This window comes from Coccinella septempunctata, chromosome 2 (assembly GCF_907165205.1).
Source record: "Coccinella septempunctata chromosome 2, icCocSept1.1, whole genome shotgun sequence".
Taxonomy (NCBI): domain Eukaryota; kingdom Metazoa; phylum Arthropoda; class Insecta; order Coleoptera; family Coccinellidae; genus Coccinella; species Coccinella septempunctata.
The window spans coordinates 19,428,413-19,447,891 of NC_058190.1; the positions used below are offsets into that span (position 1 = coordinate 19,428,413).

General features: G+C 36.8%; 1 protein-coding gene across 1 annotated transcript in view; it reads right to left on the reverse strand.

Moving 5' to 3' along the window:
* Window positions 1–19,479, reverse strand: part of LOC123308569 (ribosome-releasing factor 2, mitochondrial) — a 226,114-nt gene that overhangs the window by 66,308 nt on the left and 140,327 nt on the right. The window contains exon 8 of the mRNA XM_044891290.1: window positions 2,248–2,343. Within this exon, the coding sequence (XP_044747225.1) occupies window positions 2,248–2,343 (96 nt within the window). The remainder of the gene's footprint in view (window positions 1–2,247; window positions 2,344–19,479) is intronic.

The window sequence follows — 19,479 nt, forward strand, 5'->3', positions numbered from 1 at the left end:
AAGCACCAAGAGAATAAGGAAACCAATTCCGAAACATTCACATGGAGATACGCCAAGGGATATAAAGGAACTTATAAAAAAGAACAGAAGACTCAGAAAAATCTACAGAACAACAAAAAGAGAAGAAGACAAGAAGAAACTGAATAAGCATATTCAGATATTGAAAAATGCTTTAACAGAACTGCGTAATAACAGATGGCACCAGAGATTGAGTCAACTGAATACAAAAGATCACTCGGCTTGGAAAATGCAAAAACGCTTACGACGAGAACGGACAGTTATACCTCCACTGCATGGAGCAAACGGAATGGTATATACGAGACTTGAAAAAGCCGAAGCACTTGCCGACTCAATTGAGAGAGAAGCCAGAATAAACTACAGAAATGATGATGGCAATGAAGATCTAGAAGAAGAAGTGGAGGCAAACGAAGAACTGATGATGGAACCACCGGAAACCGAAATCATTCCAAAACCGGCTTCACCAACAGAGATCAAAGAGATCATAATGAAATTGAAAAACAGGAAAGCGCCGGGAGAAGATGGAATAACGAACAATGTGTTGAAGAAATTGCCTAGAAAAGGAATAGCAGCCTTGACAAATATTACAAACGGAGTGATGAGGACCGAATACTACCCAAAGAGGAGGGAAACTGCACAAATGATAGTTTTCAACAAGCCTGGAAAGGAACGGAAATTTCCTCAAAATTATAGACCAATCAGCCTACTATCAGCACTAGGGAAAATCATCGAGAGGGAAAATCGTCGAGAGGGTTATCGCTAAAAGGCTGAATGAGGAAACAGAAATGTTGAAGATAATTCCACCCGAACAATTTAGATTTCGACGAGAACATTGGACTGAACTCCAATTGCTACGGCTCATAGAATACGTCACCGAAGGAATGCAGACCAAACAGGCCACAGGATTAGTTCTGATAGATATCGAGAGAGCTTTTGATAGAGTATGGCACGAAGGCCTTATCTACAAGATGAAAAAAGCAGGATATTCGACCAAGCTATGCAAGATTATAAGGAACTATCTGAGGAATAGAAACTTTTATGTGAAGATAGATGGAGCAACCTCTCAAACCAGACAATTGGAAGCGGGAGTGCCTCAAGGATCGGTACTTGGACCTCTGCTTTACGTAATATACGTTTATGATATCCCGAAGAATGCTAGAAATATGCTCACCTTGTACGCAGATGACACGGGACTAGCGTTCAGACATCGACGCTCAGAGATCATACACCAGAGACTGCAGGAAGCCATAGATGAATTACTCAAATGGTGCATTAAATGGAAAATCCAAATCAATGGAAGAAAGACTCAAGCAATATTACTGCAAAAGAGAAGATTGAGGATGGAAGAAAACCTTGAAGTTGATGAAGAAGAGGTTGAATGGAAAAATGAAGCAACATACCTAGGAGTGAAGCTCGACAGAGGACTTACATGGAAAAAACACATCAAATGTGCAGTTGATAAAACAAAAGCCGCAATCAGTAGACTTTATCCACTCATAAGCAGGAGAAGTCATATGAATAAGAACATCAAGTTGACGATGATTAAAACTATCGCGCGACCACAACTCACTTATGGATCGGCGGCATGGGGCTTCGCAGCCAAGACCCACATCAAGAGAATACAGGCCACTGAGAATAAACTCCTTAGAATGGCGATGGATGTACCCTGGTTTGTTAGGAACAAACAAATCTACAAGGACTTGGAATGGGAACCAGTTACAGAATTTATGAAGAGAAAGGCGGAAAGGATATTCGACAAAGCCAAACAACATCCAAATGAGGAACTACGAAGATTAGTCGACTACGATCTAACGGAAGAAGCTAGAAGATCAAGAACCTACCACCGAAGACCGAGAGATCAGTTGAGGATTTTAAGTAACCAAAGAAGAGCTCAACCTATAAAAGCTATAGGCAGCATACAACTATCAACACGACTATGATTGTGTGAGAGTCCAGAAACCATAAGAGTTCCCCCTCAGGAGGAGGGTGGTTCGTCTCCTGAGGGGGAGACCTGCTACACAAAAAAAAAGGTGGATTCACTATAGTCAAATGGTAATCTAGGCGACCAATCGCGTTGCGAACATAATTAGTAATCAGTGTGTAATAAAATAAAAAAAGAACCCAAGTGTGTGTTTTTTTTTATAATTCAAAATTGGGGACATACCTAAAAAATATTGAATATCATACAATACAATAACATATAAAGTAGGTTAAAAATGTATTTCTCACCTTTTGTATTAACTGAGTTGTTCCTGCCGTAATAACAGATTCTGAGGTTCCCTTTTCCACAGCAAAAAAATGCAGCATAACCTGCACATTTGATACCTAGAATTCAAAACACGTAATGAGCATAGTTATAATTACAATAAAAATTACTGAATTAAATAATTATCGATACAGAAGAAAACATTTGATGCGTGTTGAATATAAGGAGATAACGCCGAACGAGAAAATGCAGAAATATGAATGAAATTTAAAAATGATTACAGCTAGCATGTTTTCAATTTGCCTCTCTTGAATGAAAAAACGAGAAGGGCACTTATCAGGAGCTCTTGCTCATGATCAGGGCTATCCCCCATCCATGAACTCGCCCAGCACTGCTCGATTCCAAGAACTTTTAATTTTCCCAATATCCCGAATCGAGCTACCGCTGGCGAAATCTGATTATCATTGAGCGAATAATTTATGAAATTCAAATTTTTTTGAGGGTTTTTCTAGTGGTGCACTATCCACGAACTGTAAGATGGAGGAACTAAAATGTCTAAAACAAGGCAAAATCAAGGGTGTGTGCACTTGTCATTTTTTGCAAGCATCTACATTCCACCAAATCGGAGATTTAGGTAATCCCATATACCCGATCTGGTAATCTGAAATCTAGATCGATTAACGGGTAAAGAAATGAACGGGATCGTTTTCTCAACGAATTGCCTTTTATCTTTATCAATATGAATCATCATCATTGCTGTATCCCGTTGCCGGGAATGAATCTACAAAAAAAAGAAAAAAGGGAAAAAAAACAAAAAGAAAAGAAAAAGAAAGGAAAAAAAAAAGTGCGAACAGACTTATAATTTTTCAGGGCTAATTGCGACTGTGTGCTCTCCTGTGACTGTAGAGTCCCAACCGTGACCTACATATCTTACTACACTCCGGGCATGGATAGTCGTCACCAACCAGATCTGGCCGCCGCTGTATCCTTCTCAAGTCTCCATTATAACTGTGTACCAAAGACCTCCACTGTGACCTGTCTAATGCTAGTTGTTCCCAGTTACGATTGGCATTGACTGATTTTAGGGATTGATGAAGTGTATCCTTAAACCGCTTGTACTGGCCTCCTGGTTTCCGGGCTCCCTCAGTGAATTCGCCATATAGAGCTATTTTGGGGAGTCTTGTGTCTTGCATCCTCAGAATGTGGCCGCTCCATCTGAGTCGGGCCCTCGTTACTTGAGTCTCAATTGTTGTACAACTCGCGCGCTGCAAGACTTCTGCATTCGAAACTTTGTTGAACCATCTGATGTGCATTATCTGTCTTAGATGACGTTGTTGCGTTAAATGAATAGACATAAAATCAGTCAATTTTTTATTAGGTCTATGTTTTTTATCAACATTTGTTGTCAAATTTAAAAAAAAATGGTTAGTTGTGCATGTTGTGCCTTTACTTAAAACAAAAAACAATCGTACTTTGCTAAAACATTTCACAGGTGACTGTTTTATACATGCTCAATTATTTTTTGTTTATAATACGACATGTCGTGAACATGTCGTCGAGGAAGGAAGTCAATGCGAGTGTTTCTCTTTAACGATTCCCCAATGCGGATACTGTAAAAATTCAATAGTGAAACATAGTTGTACATGTAATATCTGCAATAAACTGTTCCACCCTAGTTGGAGTGCTAAAAAGAAAAAATGCTGAGGTCGAATTATCGAACTCCTATGTGTGTGACATATTCAATGTAAGAGAATTTATATAATGTTTCATCTGAATGTAAACGACTCATATTTCAGCTGAATATTTCTACAATCAGAAAGATTGTGAATGAAGAGGATGACAAAGAATTTCCTTCTATTGGGAGACCCAAAAGAGTGGTGGCATTTGAGAATTTTTTTTTTATGTTGAGTGAATTAATGCGAAAAGTTTACTACAGGATTTTCGATGAATGTCATCATAGAATAAGTTCCCGAAAAGTGATTTTTCTATTTTTCATTTGACTTGTCCTATACATTGTAAATGTCTTAAGGTACCAATAAATACCTAATTATTATTACATCAATGTATTAAGATGAACAGCCACAAATATGCGCCAGTTGTCCTGTTTGTTTATTCATGTGAAATTTTTGTTCCATCGTGAAGTTCATATTGACTTGAAACTTCCTCTAATTCCTTTCACTTACATTGATGCAAGATGATTTTTGTTGAAAAATTTAACATTCTTGTAATTATCTGTTAATTTCTTCGGGAGATACTCATTCCCAACCACTGCGTCATATGCATTTCATCTTCGGGTTAATATTTTTGAAATCTACAACTGATGTAACGTATTCAAACTTTATCCAAAGAAGATAACGATCATTAACTCTCCTCAAACTAGTGCATATTATATATATTATACCAGGAGAAGAATCCAGGATGATATCGACAAATTTAGATCAAGGACGCAATGAGACCACTTCAAAAATGAACATTTCCGAACAAAAGAAGAAGTTATCAAAAAATTCGGACGAAGATTTAGTAATTGAGTCCAATCATTTCGATAAAAGTTGCGGATCAAAACAACTGGAAAAAGTGAAAGTTCTTCTCTCAGTGTTGCAAGGAGAAGAATAGCTTCAGAAGCTGAAAAAAAACGCCATGATCTCGAGATGAAATTAATCGCTTTAGAAAAACAACAGATCCTAAAAGCTATTTAAATCGTGAATATGGAAGAAGATTTTAGGAAAGATGAGATTTAAACTTCTTCACATAAATCGCAAATATCGGAAAAGTTTTATATACCTCGGAATAAATTGAAGAAGGAGGAAACTTCTGAATGACTTAATAATTTACCAGATAAATACACTGAAATTAATAAAAATCATAAAATAATGGAAACGACTCAGACTGGTAATGAAATCAGATTAGTGTGTGATACAATTCAAGAAGTAATACGATCAACGAAACCTACAAGGAACAGTGAACTATATTCCAGAAGCACGTGTTTAGACTTTCCTTATTTCGACGGCAATCACAAAGACTGGCCATTATTTATTCAACAATTTAATCATATCATTTCTTCATATGATAGCTCTGTATGGCGAATTGACAGAGGGAGCCCGGAAACCAGTATAAACGGTTTAAGGATACACTACATCAATCCCTAAAATCAGTTAATTCCAATCATAACTGGAAACAACTAGCGTTAGACGTTAGGTCACAGTGGAGGTCTACGGTGCACAGTTATAATGGAGACTCGAGAAGAATACATCGGCGGCCAGATCTGGTTGGTGACTATCCATGCCCGGAGGATCTGTAGGACACAGTTGGGTCTCTTCAGTCACAGGGGGGCACACAGTCGCAATTAGCCCTAAGGAATTATAAGTCTGTTCTTTTTTTTGTCTTTTTGTAGTTTTATTCCCGGTAACGGGATACAGCAATGATGATTATCTGAGATAGAAATTACTTTAAAATTACAAAAATGTTTGAGATGACAAGCAAGGGCAGCAGTAGCTGACATAATGATAACTTCAGATGTTTCTAAAATAATCGAAACATTAGAATTAGAAACCAGATTTGGAAGACCAGAATATGTAATCGACATGCTTCTAATGAAGATCAAGGGATTTGTATTCGGGATACAAATCTGGAAATAGCTATTTATGTAACAAGTACATAAATTAGGTCTTTATGGACGAGTCCAAAAGTTTATGGCAGAGCGAGCAAAGCGAGCGAGGCCAATAACTTGGGCAAGTCCATAAAGCCTAAATATGTACGAGTTGCATACAAAGCTTTATGTTCGACTGCAATGCAGAAATTTCATTTTCTGAAATGGCTTATCACTGAAAAACATTAAGTGTGCTTTTGATTTTCTTACCTTAGTAACCAGCGACCTTAGCAACCTTAGTAAACAGTTGTTTACTCCCTTAATTTTGTGACAAACGTCATGGTCAAAGATTATAGAGTAGAAAGATGGGAAACGAGGCGACTAAAGCGATTTGAGCGCCATCTGTGTGTCACGCGTGTTTTTAAGACGCTAAGACTGGTTAAAATATTAATTTGAGTGCCATTTGCAGAAATATATGACTTTTTTTTTAAATTTCAGATGTCAATTTTGATCAAAGAGGTTTTGAATGTTTTGATTCTCATTCCGCTTTTTGTTTATCTGGCTCGTTCTAGTTGCTGATTTTTGAAGTTTTTGTCTTATTTCTTGGTGAAAACATCAAAATATTGTTCGAAAATTATTGAATGGTGAAGAACGGTGGATCATATAATAAAATGTATTTTACGTGATTAAGTTTTTCACTCAACTAAGGAAAATGGAAGCGTAAGTATTAAAAGTCGTAACATGTGAATCGGTCATCCATTGATTCTAATTTTCAGTGCTCCGAAGTGGATAAAATTCTCAGGGCTTGAAGACAATTACTTCAGCAAACACTACTAACCACACCATGTGCAATGAACATTTTACTGCAGGTCAATTGAGAACTGTTCATCGACGTAAATTGTTGTATGCAGAAAGCATCCCTTGCATGAACGGCCTATTAAGGGGAAATTATGATCTTTATAGGTCCATTCAATGATTCTCAATTACTACTCTTTCAATATATTCAGAAATGCAGAGGTTTTATTGATTTCCATTTGGGAACCGAGTGACTGTCAAATTGTTGTTTAGAAAGTCAAAGTTTTATGAAACCTGCTGTGAGTGTTTTGTTCATTCATTAATCAATTTGTAAATTGTGTCATGAAGAGACCATATCATAGGGAAATCATAAAAAAAGCACCAAGAAACTATACTGACATACAGGTCTTGCATATGTCTGTAAGGTGTTTTTTTTTAAGTGTGGTTCTGAAAATTCTTTAAATAATACCTACATAAATGTAAGTAACTGGAATATGTATGCTATGATGGTATATTGAATGTTGGTTCATATTAATTTCTGATATATGTATGTATATTTCACAAATTCAACTAAGTTCATGAATTCAGAACAACCTATTGACCAGAAACAACACCTTCAACGTATAACAGATCACCATATACTTTAGTGTCCTAGTTAAAACTTCATTTATTGCCCACTATTTCAATTTTTGTAAATTTTTTATGAATTGCAAATAAACATATAGCACATCTAACAGCGTTTTTCGTTGATATCAATTGATTCCAAACAATGTTTAGATGAAAACTAATATCCTGATCACAAAGCAAAACCATACTTTTGTTTTGTCGCTCAGGATGTTTGTTTTCTGATAGAAACAAAGTCAATATTGGAATGCAATACGAGAAAGAGAATTCGCATTTCGCGCCCCTCAATCAAAAAACAGAAAACTGTTATCAAAAAGTTTTCCTGTATTAACAGTGCGTTTTTAGCGCCATCTCATTGTCACGCGTGTTTTCACTGGCCAAAATGTAGTCGGTTTTTAGTACTAGCGATATGAGGGCGTTTCCTTTCTTTCTACTCTATAATCTTTGGTCATGGTAATCCAAAAAATGGAAAGTGCTGGAGGAGAAAGCGTAGAAAATTTAGCCGTAAGCGACAAAGAATCTTTTTTACCCCCTATAAATCTAAAAGTGCTTATGAAAATATGTATGCGGCCTATAACAAGTGGCGTAAAACGAAGGAAATTGTAAAATCAACATAAGACAGTATTCTGGCTTATTCAATAGTGAATTGAAAGCTCACAAAATTTCTTCGCTATGGACTACATAGATGAATCAGAAAGTTGCCACCAGAATATTGGGCCAGGAAGTAGTTGATGCTAGCATCAAGAGTATTGCAGATCGAAAACTGTGCTTCCACTTCGAGCTCGACTTCTTCAGGCATGCATTTTTATGAAAACAAAGAATGTGTTTTTAATATTCACTACCACACTAATGCTTAGAATAGTTATTCATAATTTTGTATATATAAGGTCGAAGTTCAATTCTTCTTCCTTGAATAAAGTGTTATTTGCATCTAGTATATTTACTTGACAGAATGATAGTGACAGTTGAGTCCAATAAAGTGGTGTCCAATAAAGTAGTCAATTATGGACACTAAACGAATTCATAAATGAAGTGTTTATGATGCAGTCGAACATAAAAATTATTAATTTATCTACTGAAGTAAACAATCTAGTTGCCACCATAAAATCTTTGAATTCTCTAGATCACCTTCAAAATCCTCAAATACGTAAGGAACTGTTGACAAAATTACCTGATACGTTGAAATTGAAGTGGGGAGAATTAATTTTAAAACGCAAACAGAAAAACGAAGTAGTCAATGTGGAAGATTTCGCCAAATGGTTATCGTGCTATTCAAATGCTGCGTGTACGGTAAGCTATCAATAATACTCAGGTTATGACAAGCAGAAGTTTTAATTTAAGATCCCAATATGTAATATGAAGATCTCAGCAAAGATATGAAACCGGATGGATATAATCGGAGACGACTTGGCAGACGGAAAAGAATTTTGAGTTTTGGTACATGGAATGTGCAGGGTATGAGAAATAAAAAGGAAGGAGTACTGGAAGAGAGCACGAAATTGAAAATTGATATCATAGCCGTCACTGAAACAAAAAAGATAGGATATGGAAGTGAGATTATGGAGAATTCCGCTATTTGTATAGCGGTGAGAATCGGGAGAACAGAACAAAGGCGGGTGTTTGAGTTGCTCTCAAAAAAATTTAAAAGTGGCATAAAAAACAGGGAGGCAATAAATGAAAGAATTCTAAATGTTGACATAACAATGAGAGGATTTGATGTTGTGATAATTGCCGTTTATTCTCCGTCAGACGATGAAAGGGTTGCAGTTAAAAATGAACATCAAGAAAAACTAGCAGAAATTTTAGACAGCCTAGGAAATCGCAAAGAGCTTGTATTACTCGGAGATTTCAACGCTCGAACTGGCTCTCAACAGAATGATTCGGTAGTAGGGCCTTGTGGAGAAGAAAAGAAATAATAATGGTCTTCGATTGGTCGAAACATGTGCTCAATATGGTTTGCGAATACAAAACGAATTTTATCAACATAAAACGATACACCGATTCACCTGGAGACAACCCAAACGAGGACTCAAATCTATCATCGATTATACAGGGTGACTCATAACTATTGGGACATAGACTAAGGGCAGATTGTTTGGACCAAAATATGGCGATAGGACCAAATATACCTCAATAAAATATTACTGATGAAAAAGATAGAGGGCGTTAAAGTTGATTTTTTTATAAGGGACTTCTTCGAAGTTCGAAAGTCCCTCATTAAAAGAATTAGAAAAGACATGAAGGCCACGTAGAACATTTAAGTTTATTCCTTTTATGTTACATTGTTTCTAATTATGCTTTATCGTCGAAAAAAATAAATAAAATAAATAAATCGTTACTTCAAATCCCCTTCCGATGCTCTACAAGAGGCGGCAATAGTCCTTAGGCCCTTACACCCAACGGTGTAAAAGGAAACCTGACTGGTTAAATCCTGATATACAAAAAGTGATAGATGAAAAGAAAGAAGCATACATCAAATGGTTGAACTCTAGGAATGATGAAGATAGAAGAGTGTATAAACGACTGTGTATACAGGGTCTTTCACGAGGAACCTCACCCATATTTATACGGGAAACTACTGAACGTATTTTCATGAAATTCAGCACTCATAAGTATTTCACGATGCTGATGAAATCTAAAATATTTTCAAGGCATGAGCACCTCCGGTTTTCCGGAAATGACGTCAACTTCCGTTTTTCAAATTAGAACACCATTTTTTTATTGCAGAAATAGATTCCTTAGAAAATTTCAAGTTATTTTAATGTATCATTTTTCAGTTTTGGTTGGAAAATTCTCTCTGACCGGGAAAATTCGAAAAAAAAATCGAAAATAGAGCTCCGCTGAAACAAGAATAACGTCGAGGTTTTTGGATGGAAAATTTTCATTTTTGGGATTTTTCAAGATGTAAGATTGATGTATCCACTTTAAAAATCGAAATCGCGATTCATGATACAGGGGGTGAGAAAATCGCTTTCAAAGTTAGGGATGACAAAATCGTGAAAAATCAATTTTTTCAAAATAGAACCCCATTTTTTTATGGCAGATATTGAATCTACGTTAAAAAATAATGTGAGTGTATGCATCACATTCTCTGAGTTATTCACAAAAAACTGTTTTTCGTCTTGAATTTTCAGCTATTTCTTTTCCCTTCACGCCAAAAAAATGAAATTTTCAGGAACTGTTACTTAAACCATGTTTTAGATTTTAGTACCCTAATATGCAAGAGAAAAAAGTTACAGGTTGTTCCTAAATAGATGGCGAATTTTGATTCGAATTTGTATCGGAAACCTCTTTATTTCAACTAATCGGCCATCGGTTTTCTCTCCAGTGATAAATAAATAATTCCTTATGAACCATATGCAAAAACTTACCATGTTTTACATTCTTTTTTTTTAATGATAGATATCATTAATTACATCTGCCAAATTCCTCTTTATTCAGTAGCATTTTGTGTTTACTATTAATTTGGAGATAATTCGTATTAAGTTATAATATCGATCACTATGCCTAATTTTACCAATGAAGATTATTTAAATCTTATTCTACTTCATGGAGAATGTAATAAAGTTGTAGATAGAACGATTCGACTGTTCATTGAGAGGTTTCCTGACCGACCCAGACCAACGAGAGATACCATTAACAGAACCATGACAAACTTGAGAAATGTCGGATCTTTCGTTAAGAAAACTATACACAGAGAAAAAAGTGTAGTAGAAGATGAGAACATCGAAATTACAGTTCTTGCATATTTTCGTGTGAATCCTCAAAATTCTCTCAAAGATGCCGAGATTGATCTGGGATTATCTCAATCGAGTGTTTGGAGAATATTAAGAAAACATAAAATGCACCCATATAAATTCAATAGGGTACAGCATTTGAAGGAAACTGATTTCGTCAGGAGAACAGAGTTTTGCGAAGCTATGATGATTCGATTTCAAGAGAATGAAAACTTTTTGGACTGTATAATTTGGACAGATGAATCTAAATTCACAAAGAATGGTTCTTTCAATAGGCATAACAGTCTTTATTGGGATGAAGAGAACAACCACCACTTCAGACAATGGAACTTTCAAGAGACCTGGAGTTTCAATGTTTTTTGCGCCATCAAAAATAATGCAATTCTCGATGTTCACATTTATGATGGGACTTTAACTGGTAAGATAGAACACTACACATGTTTGCATTATTTAAAGAATGTTCTCCCTTAGGAGATAGATATTCTGACATATTGACTCAAATAATTGAGCCGCTAGTACAGAACCATAATGACTTATGGTATCAACAAGATGGCGCGCCTCCACACAATTCACTCAATGTGTCAAATATCCTCTACAGGCTATCTGAAGATCGATGGTTGGCGAACAATGGTCCACATCTTTGGCCACCACGTTCTCCCGATTTAACTCCTTTAGACTACTATGTTTGGGGTAGGATAAAAAATATTGTCTACTCAACTCCCCTGACTGATAAAGAGGACTTCATAGAACGAGTCAGAAATGCCTTCAGGTTTGTTTAGATTTTTAGATTCATAGTTTTGAAACTCAATTTGGTTTTTGAACACTTTTGCAGATCCCTTCCTCCCGATGAAATAAGAAGAGCAACGCACGAAGCATTCCTGAGACGTATAAATAAATGTCTAGAAATTAACGGTCAAGACTTTGAGCATCTTCTCTAGTTATAACTGCGAGAGTTTGCCATGGTTCTCCTAATAGTAACTTGAAGTCGGTTTCAAGAAGGGGTGAAAAATATACAGCATGGTTCAAATAACAGTTCCTGAAAATTTCATATTTTTGGCGTGAAGGGAAAAGAAATAGCTGAAAATTCAAGACGAAAAACAGTTTTTTGTGAATAACTCAGAAAATGTGATGCATACACTCACATTATATTTTAACGTAGATTCAATATCTGCCATAAAAAAATGGGGTTCTAATTTGAAAAAATTGATTTTTCACGATTTTGTCATCCCTAACTTTGAAAGCGATTTTTCCACCCCCTGTATCATGAATCGCGATTTCGATTTTTAAAGTGGATACATCAATCTTACATCTTGAAAAATCCCAAAAATGAAAATTTTCCATCCAAAAACCTCGAAGTTATTCTTGCTTCAGCGGAGCTCTATTTTCAATTTTTTTTCGAATTTTCCCGCTCAGAGAGAATTTTCCAACCAAAACTGAAAAATGTTACATCGAAATAACTTGAAATTTTTTAAGGAATCTATTTCTGCAATAAAAAAATGATGTTCTAATTTGAAAAACGGAAGTTGACGTCATTTCCGGAAAAACCGGAGGTGCTCACGCCTTGAAAATATTTTAGATTTCATCAGCATCGTGAAATACTTATAAGTGCTGAATTTCATGAAAATACGTTCAGTAGTTTCCCGTATAAATATGGGTGAGGTTCCTCGTGAAAGACCCTGTATTATTATCGGTACACAGCTGTTTCTGGGATTCCGATTCTAAAGTGCTCCATATATGAGAGAGTCTGTCAAACATGACTTAATCAGATATCGTGGCGGTTATCAGGGAAGAATTGGCGAGACAGACAGCTATTATCAAACAAGAATTGTATGAACTGAGAGGAGAAATAAGGGATATTTTTTTTTTTTTTTATTGTATCAATATTACAAGCAATCAGAATATTATATTCTTTAAGCTTATTTTTTGGCGTTAGAGCAGGCTGCTCTCAGTTATCGTGATGAGGACCTGTCCATTGACAGTTCCTTCTTAAAACTCTTTCAGGTCTGCTGGCCATTTTCGTTTGAGTCTCCTACTGTGCTGAGGTTCGGTCAGTGGGTGTATCAGGATGTTCGTATGTCCCTCAAGCCTTGCGTGGTGTTTATCGCTTTCATTCTTTATGACGTCCTTCACGTAGGGTATGTTCAAGTCGTTGTGTAGGGTCTCATTAGAAACATACCATGGTGCATCTGCTATCATCCTAAGAATTTTGAACTGACTTCTTTGGATTATTTTGATATTTGATTTGCTGGTGCAACCCCATATCTCGATTCCGTAAGTCCAAATTGGCTTTATGATGGTTTTATATATCAGTAATTTGTTGTCTATTGCCAGTTTTGATCTTCTTACCATGAGCCAGTGCAATTCTTTAACTTTGAGATCTATTTGTTTACGCTTTTTGATGACGTTTTCTTTCCATGTTAGTCTCTTGTCCATGTGCATGCCCAGGTATTTTACTGTGGGAGATTCAGGTATTTGTGTATGGTTTATATGCACTGGGGGACATTTGCCCTTTCTTAATGTAAAGTTCTCTTGTACAGATTTCGTCTCGTTGATCTTGATTCTCCATTTACTCAACCATTTTTGTATCTCGTCCAGGTGATTCTGCAGCATGTGAGAGGCTTCTACAGGGTTTTCGTCGCTTGCTAAAACAGCGGTGTCGTCTGCAAATGTTCCCATTACAGTATGTGGATTGGTTGGTAGATCAGCTGTGTACAATAGATACAGTAAGGGACCAAGAACACTTCCTTGTGGTACTCCAGATGTTATGGGTAAATTTGTCGATATTTTGTCGTTCACTCTCACTCTAAATTTTCTGCTGTTCAGATAGGATCTCAGAAGTTTGAAATACGCTATTGGAAGAAATGTTTTGATCTTGTAAAGTAGGCCAGGGTGCCAGACCTTATCAAATGCTTGGCTCACGTCCAGAAATGCGGATGTGCAGTATTTTTTCTGTTCCAATGCTTGGTTAACTACGTGGCTTAGTCTGTGTGCTTGCTGCACTGTTGAGTGAGCTGCTCGAAACCCAAATTGATGATCTGGTATCCATTGCTCTGTTGTTGGATCTGAGTTGATTCTTCCCAGTACGAGTCGTTCAAGGATTTTGGATGTGACTGGAAGCAGACTGATCGGCCGATATGAGGTAACAAGGTTTGGATCTTTTCCAGGTTTTGGGATGAGAATGACTTCTGCTGTTTTAAACTGCTCTGGCCAGTAGTTTTGTCTAAGTATGGCGTTGTATAAATTCTTTAGTAAGATAACCCCCCTTTCTGGTAGCTCTTTCAGCATTTTTGTGGTAATTTTGTCAGGTCCTGCTGCTTTTTTTATTTTGAGGTGTTTGATTTCCTCTTGAACTTCGGCTGTTCTGAGAGGTTTGATAGGTGTTGTAAAATCAGGTATATTCAGGAGTTCCCTCTCTATTTCATAATCTATGGCGTCGTCGTTGGGGGTAAACACTCCGGCTAGGTGTTCTGCAAATAATTTGGCCTTTTCTTCATCGTTTCTAGCCCACTGTATATCAGATATTGAATTACGTATAGCAGGGATGTGCATCGTAGGCTTTTTGGAACTTTTTATCGGCTTCCATATGGAATTGTCATTTCTGTTGAGGTTTGAGACGTAATTGTTGAATGAGGCCTCTTTTGCCTCTTTAAGTTCCGTCTTCAACTGGCGGGTTATTCTGTTCAAGATGTTTTTATCTGCTGGGGAATGTGTCCGCTGCCAGTTTGCTCTTGCCCTTCTTTTTCGTGCTATGAGCTCCTTAATTTTCGCCGGGATATTATAGACCTGAATTGCTTCGTTCATTGCTGGGGTTGCTTGTTGCACTGCGTGTATAATCAGGTTATTGAATGTGCACAGCGCTTTCTCAATTTCATCTGGGTTTTTCAGGCTCACATCAAGGCTTATCGTTTCTTCAATTTTGTTTCGGTATTCGTCCCAGTCGGTTCTTCTGTTGTGTAGTCTTGGAATTGGTTTTTTATATATTGCAAAGGCACCGACTGTTGCAATTATGGGGGAGTGGTCCGATGATAGGTCGTAGCTTGGAACAATATCCATGTTTGTAGAAGAGATGCCGTTTGTAACGAAGAAGTCCAGTAGGTCTGGAACCCCATTTTTTTATGGCAGATATTGAATCTACGTTAAAAAATAATGTGAGTGTATGCATCACATTCTCTGAGTTATTCACAAAAAACTGTTTCTCGTCTTGAATTTTCAGCTATTTCTTTTCCCTTCACGCCAAAAAAATGAAATTTTCAGGAACTGTTACTTAAACCATGTTTTAGATTTTAGTACCCTAATATGCAAGAGAAAAAAGTTACAGGTTGTTCCTAAATAGATGGCGAATTTTGATTCGAATTTGTATCGGAAACCTCTTTATTTCAACTAATCGGCCATCGGTTTTCTCTCCAGTGATAAATAAATAATTCCTTATGAACCATATGCAAAAACTTACCATGTTTTACATTCTTTTTTTTTAATGATAGATATCATTAATTACATCTGCCAAATTCCTCTTTATTCAGTAGCATTTTGTGTTTACTATTAATTTGGAGATAATTCGTATTAAGTTATAAAATCGATCACTATGCCTAATTTTACCAATGAAGATTATTTAAATCTTATTCTACTTCATGGAGAATGTAATGAAGTTGTAGATAGAACGATTCGACTGTTCATTGAGAGGTTTCCTGACCGACCCAGACCAACGAGAGATACCATTAACAGAACCATGACAAACTTGAGAAATGTCGGATCTTTCGTTAAGAAAACTATACACAGAGAAAAAAGTGTAGTAGAAGATGAGAACAACGAAATTACAGTTCTTGCATATTTTCGTGTGAATCCTCAAAATTCTCTCAAAGATGCCGAGATTGATCTGGGATTATCTCAATCGAGTGTTTGGAGAATATTAAGAAAACATAAAATGCACCCATATAAATTCAATAGGGTACAGCATTTGAAGGAAACTGATTTCGTCAGGAGAACAGAGTTTTGCGAAGCTATGATGATTCGATTTCAAGAGAATGAAAACTTTTTGGACTGTATAATTTGGACAGATGAATCTAAATTCACAAAGAATGGTTCTTTCAATGGGCATAACAGTCTTTATTGGGATGAAGAGAACAACCACCACTTCAGACAATGGAACTTTCAAGAGACCTGGAGTTTCAATGTTTTTTGCGCCATCAAAAATAATGCAATTCTCGATGTTCACATTTATGATGGGACTTTAACTGGTAAGATAGAACACTACACATGTTTGCATTATTTAAAGAATGTTCTCCCTTAGGAGATAGATATTCTGACATATTGACTCAAATAATTGAGCCGCTAGTACAGAACCATAATGACTTATGGTATCAACAAGATGGCGCGCCTCCACACAATTCACTCAATGTGTCAAATATCCTCTACAGGCTATCTGAAGATCGATGGTTGGCGAACAATGGTCCACATCTTTGGCCACCACGTTCTCCCGATTTAACTCCTTTAGACTACTATGTTTGGGGTAGGATAAAAAATATTGTCTACTCAACTCCCCTGACTGATAAAGAGGACTGCATAGAACGAGTCAGAAATGCCTTCAGGTTTGTTTAGATTTTTAGATTCATAGTTTTGAAACTCAATTTGGTTTTTGAACACTTTTGCAGATCCCTTCCTCCCGATGAAATAAGAAGAGCAACGCACGAAGCATTCCTGAGACGTATAAATAAATGTCTAGAAATTAACGGTCAAGACTTTGAGCATCTTCTCTAGTTATAACTGCGAGAGTTTGCCATGGTTCTCCTAATAGTAACTTGAAGTCGGTTTCAAGAAGGGGTGAAAAATATACAGCATGGTTCAAATAACAGTTCCTGAAAATTTCATATTTTTGGCGTGAAGGGAAAAGAAATAGCTGAAAATTCAAGACGAAAAACAGTTTTTTGTGAATAACTCAGAAAATGTGATGCATACACTCACATTATATTTTAACGTAGATTCAATATCTGCCATAAAAAAATGGGGTTCTAATTTGAAAAAATTGATTTTTCACGATTTTGTCATCCCTAACTTTGAAAGCGATTTTTCCACCCCCTGTATCATGAATCGCGATTTCGATTTTTAAAGTGGATACATCAATCTTACATCTTGAAAAATCCCAAAAATGAAAATTTTCCATCCAAAAACCTCGAAGTTATTCTTGCTTCAGCGGAGCTCTATTTTCAATTTTTTTTCGAATTTTCCCGCTCAGAGAGAATTTTCCAACCAAAACTGAAAAATGTTACATCGAAATAACTTGAAATTTTTTAAGGAATCTATTTCTGCAATAAAAAAATGATGTTCTAATTTGAAAAACGGAAGTTGACGTCATTTCCGGAAAAACCGGAGGTGCTCACGCCTTGAAAATATTTTAGATTTCATCAGCATCGTGAAATACTTATAAGTGCTGAATTTCATGAAAATACGTTCAGTAGTTTCCCGTATAAATATGGGTGAGGTTCCTCGTGAAAGACCCTGTATTATTATCGGTACACAGCTGTTTCTGGGATTCCGATTCTAAAGTGCTCCATATATGAGAGAGTCTGTCAAACATGACTTAATCAGATATCGTGGCGGTTATCAGGGAAGAATTGGCGAGACAGACAGCTATTATCAAACAAGAATTGTATGAACTGAGAGGAGAAATAAGGGATATTTTTTTTTTTTTTATTGTATCAATATTACAAGCAATCAGAATATTATATTCTTTAAGCTCATTTTTTGGCGTTAGAGCAGGCTGCTCTCAGTTATCGTGATGAGGACCTGTCCATTGACAGTTCCTTCTTAAAACTCTTTCAGGTCTGCTGGCCATTTTCGTTTGAGTCTCCTACTGTGCTGAGGTTCGGTCAGTGGGTGTATCAGGATGTTCGTATGTCCCTCAAGCCTTGCGTGGTGTTTATCGTTTTCATTCTTTATGACGTCCTTCACGTAGGGTATGTTCAAGTCGTTGTGTAGGGTCTCATTGGAAACATACCATGGTGCATCTGCTATCATCCTAAGAATTTTGGACTGACTTCTTTGGATTATTTTAATATTTGATTTGCTGGTGCAACCCCATATCTCGATTCCGTAAGTCCAAATTGGCTTTATGATGGTTTTATATATCAGTAATTTGTTGTCTATTGCCAGTTTTGATCTTCTTACCATGAGCCAGTGCAATTCTTTAACTTTGAGATCTATTTGTTTACGCTTTTTGATGACGTTTTCTTTCCATGTTAGTCTCTTGTCCATGTGCATGCCCAGGTATTTTACTGTGGGAGATCCAGGTATTTGTGTATGGTTTATATGCACTAGGGGACATTTGCCCTTTCTTAATGTAAAGTTCTCTTGTACAGATTTCGTCTCGTTGATCTTGATTCTCCATTTACTCAACCATTTTTGTATCTCGTCCAGGTGATTCTGCAGCATGTGAGAGGCTTCTACAGGGTTTTCGTCGCTTGCTAAAACAGCGGTGTCGTCTGCAAATGTTCCCATTACAGTATGTGGATTGGTTGGTAGATCAGCTGTGTACAATAGATACAGTAAGGGACCAAGAACACTTCCTTGTGGTACTCCAGATGTTATGGGTAAATTTGTTGATATTTTGTCGTTCACTCTCACTCTAAATTTTCTGCTGTTCAGATAGGATCTCAGAAGTTTGAAATACGCTATTGGAAGAAATGTTTTGATCTTGTAAAGTAGGCCAGGGTGCCAGACCTTATCAAATGCTTGGCTCACGTCCAGAAATGCGGATGTGCAGTATTTTTTCTGTTCCAATGCTTGGTTAACTACGTGGCTTAGTCTGTGTGCTTGCTGCACTGTTGAGTGAGCTGCTCGAAACCCAAATTGATGATCTGGTATCCATTGCTCTGTTGTTGGATCTGAGTTGATTCTTCCCAGTACGAGTCGTTCAAGGATTTTTGATGTGACTGGAAGCAGACTGATCGGCCGATATGAGGTAACAAGGTTTGGATCTTTTCCAGGTTTTGGGATGAGAATGACTTCTGCTGTTTTAAACTGCTCTGGCCAGTAGTTTTGTCTAAGTATGGCGTTGTATAAATTCTTTAGTAAGATAACCCCCCTTTCTGGTAGCTCTTTCAGCATTTTTGTGGTAATTTTGTCAGGTCCTGCTGCTTTTTTTATTTTGAGGTGTTTGATTTCCTCTTGAACTTCGGCTGTTCTGAGAGGTTTGATAGGTGTTGTAAAATCAGGTATATTCAGGAGTTCCCTCTCTATTTCATAATCTATGGCGTCGTCGTTGGGGGTAAACACTCCGGCTAGGTGTTCTGCAAATAATTTGGCCTTTTCTTCATCGTTTCTAGCCCACTCTATATCAGATATTGAATTACGTATAGCAGGGATGTGCATCGTAGGCTTTTTGGAACTTTTTATCGGCTTCCATATGGAATTGTCATTTCTGTTGAGGTTTGAGACGTAATTGTTGAATGAGGCCTCTTTTGCCTCTTTAAGTTCCGTCTTCAACTGGCGGGTTATTCTGTTCAAGATGTTTTTATCTG